General features: G+C 39.9%; 1 protein-coding gene across 1 annotated transcript; it reads right to left on the reverse strand.

Moving 5' to 3' along the window:
• Positions 1–902: 902 nt before the first annotated feature.
• On the reverse strand, positions 903–2,055 carry GPR33 (G protein-coupled receptor 33). Its single transcript, XM_002753807.7, has one exon. The coding sequence runs from the start codon at positions 2,053–2,055 to the stop codon at positions 1,033–1,035; it is 1,023 nt and encodes a 340-aa protein (XP_002753853.3). The 3' UTR covers positions 903–1,032.
• Positions 2,056–2,835: the final 780 nt, after the last annotated feature.

The raw sequence follows: 2,835 nt of genomic DNA on the forward strand, positions 1-2,835 counted from the left end.
TGAAAACAAGGACTGACACAAATACTTATATACAAATGTTAATAGTAGCTTTATTCACAATAATAGTGGCTTTATTGACAATAGACAAAAGGTGGAAACAACACAACAGATGGCTGGATTTAAAAATTATGGTATATACAATCAAATATAATTTAGCTGTAAAAATGGAATGAAGTTCTGATACCTGTAACAACATGGATGAACCTTGAAAACATTTTGCCGAGTAAAGTAAGTCAGACACAAAAGGGTAAATACTGTATAATTTCATATATGTGATATCTAGAATAGGTAAATTCATAGAGACAGAAAGTAGACTGGAGATTACTAGGGACTGGGGGAGGAGGAATAGGGAGTTACTACTTAATGGGCACAAAGTTTGTCCTTAGAGTGATGAAAAATTTTAGAAATAGATGGTGGTAATGGTTGTACAATGTCATGAATATAATTAATTCCACTGAAATGTTCACTAAAAATGGTGAAAATGGTAAATCTTATGTTACACATATTTTTTCCACAATAAAAAATGAGTAAAAATTGTCACAGGCGGGCGCAGTGGCTCATGCCTATAATCCAAGCACTTTGGGAGGTCAAGGTGGGCGGATCACTTGGGGACAAGAGTTTGAGACCAAGACTGGCCAACACGGTGAAACCCTGTCTCTAGTAAAATTACAAAAAAGTTAGCTGGGCAAGGTGTCATACACCTATAGTCCCAGCTACTTGGGAGGCTGAGGCATGAGAATCACTTGAGCCTGGGAGGTGGTGTTTGCAGTGAACCTAGATTGTGCCACTGCACTCCAGCCTGGGTGACAGAGCAAGACTGTGTCTCAAAAAAAAAAAAAAAAAAAAAAGAATTACATTTGCAACATGATCTTGCAAATTGCTTGGTTTCTTGCAGCCCTTTTATTGCTCAGAGATCTAACTACAGTACAGCCTAGGTATCTCTCTAATACAGGTACTACAGCATACAAAAGCGAAAGGTATATCTCTAGTGGTATAATTGACAGAGTGCATGTTTGTTTAAGAATCTAGAATTTAAACATAGGTTCCTGAATTTAGGGTTTGTGTCCTTTCTGCAGAAGAATCCTCACTAAATGTTGACTCAAACAGAGCAAGAATGGACTTCTTGAAGACCTTTTTGCAGTTCTCCCCAGTAAGTAAGTAAAGTGTGGGAGAAAAGATAGTATTGAAAGAAGTGGTTAGCACTGTAAGTATCAGAGTCAACTCTAAAAGTAGTGACTGGTTCTTAATGAGAATTAAGCCTTGGTATATGTGGTAGGGCATCCAACACACAAAGAAAGAGACAATTGCAGTCATCATAACTTTGAAGGGCTTGCTGGATTTAAACAGGCCCCTCTCTTTCACCTTGCTGGCTACTCTTTCATAACAAAAGATGATGATGAAGAAAGGCAGAAGAAAGCCCAGCAAGAAGCGGCTGATGTAAAAGGCTGCATGAATCCATTGCCTTAATGTTTGCATTTCCTTGCTTTCCCAGTTAGTAGACACAGCATAGTTATTTCGGCAAGTCACCTTTCCTTTATGGTCATGATGTGTCTCTCTGAAAATCAAATAGGGGATGCTGAGGGCAGCCGCTGAGATCCAGACTCCCAGAACGATGCTGGAAGCCCAACGTGGAGTTCGGTGCTTCTGGGACCACACTGGATGAAGAGTGAGTAGGTAACGATCAAGACTGATGGCCGAAAGAAAGAAAACAGAGGTGAACATCCCCAGAGACAAAGTGCTGTTGAAGACCTTGCACAAGGCAGTTCCAAAGTTCCAGTGATCGTCTTGAAGTTGAGAGGTGGCAATAAATGGTATAATCAATGTTGAAATAAAATATGAGAGAATGAGATGAAAAAATAAGAGAGTATTGACAGTCTGTTTCATCTTGTATCTTAGCACCCATAGATAGAGGCCGTTGGTGATGGTACCAATTATTGTTGAAATGAACAAAGTAATGGCAATAATCATTTTTGATGCAGGGGCTAGAAACTGAGTGCTGTTTCTTACTAAAGTAGAGGCATTGATCAGGTAATCAGTAGAGTTGATCAGATCCATAGTGACCTGTGGAGTGAGAAACAGTGAAAATAACAAGAAAAAGCAAAAGAAAAAGTTAAATGTAAAAATTTGAAAAGTAATTTTTTACATAGTGATAGTTCTAGTCCAAATGATCATATTTTAACAGTGTTAAGCAAAATATTTCTTCAAATCAAATATTTTTCTAAGGTCTACACTTTTACGTTTTCTTTTCTTTTTTTTTTTTGAGACAGAGTTTCGCGCTTGTTACCCAGGCTGGAGTGCAATGGCGCGATCTCGGCTCACTGCAACCTCTGCCTCCTGGCTTCAGGCAATTCTCCTGCCTTAGCCTCCTGAGTAGCTGGGATTACAGGCACGTGCCACCATGCCTAGCTAATTTTTTGTATTTTTAGTAGAGACAGGGTTTCACCTTGTTGACCAGGATGGTCTCGATCTCTTGACCTCGTGATCCACTCACCTCGGCCTCCCAAAGTGCTGGGATTACAGGCATGAGCCACCGTGCCCGGCCCACTTTTATGTTTTCATGAGGAATTAAGACCAGATGAATCTGAGCATCAAAAGTAGAAATATACAGACCAAATAAATGTGAAAAAGAAGTGAAATGTTGTGACATTTTGACAATTGTTCAATAATTAGGTAGATAAAAGTCAATTTTTTTTTCTGAGATAGGGTCTCACTCTGTCACCCAGGCTGGAGTGCAGTGGAGTGATCGCAACTCACTCAGCCTCAACCTCCTGAGCTCAAGGAATCCTCCTCCCTCAGCCTCCCAAGGAGTTGGGACTACAGGTACACACTACCAGG

The sequence above is a fragment of the Callithrix jacchus genome, chromosome 8 (genome assembly GCF_049354715.1).
Source record: "Callithrix jacchus isolate 240 chromosome 8, calJac240_pri, whole genome shotgun sequence".
Lineage (NCBI taxonomy): Eukaryota > Metazoa > Chordata > Mammalia > Primates > Cebidae > Callithrix > Callithrix jacchus.

Excerpts from the sequence above, each read along its gene's own strand:
- GPR33 (XM_002753807.7), bottom strand. The coding sequence starts at position 2,055 with ATGGATCTGATCAACTCTACTGATTACCTGATCAATGCCTCTACTTTA.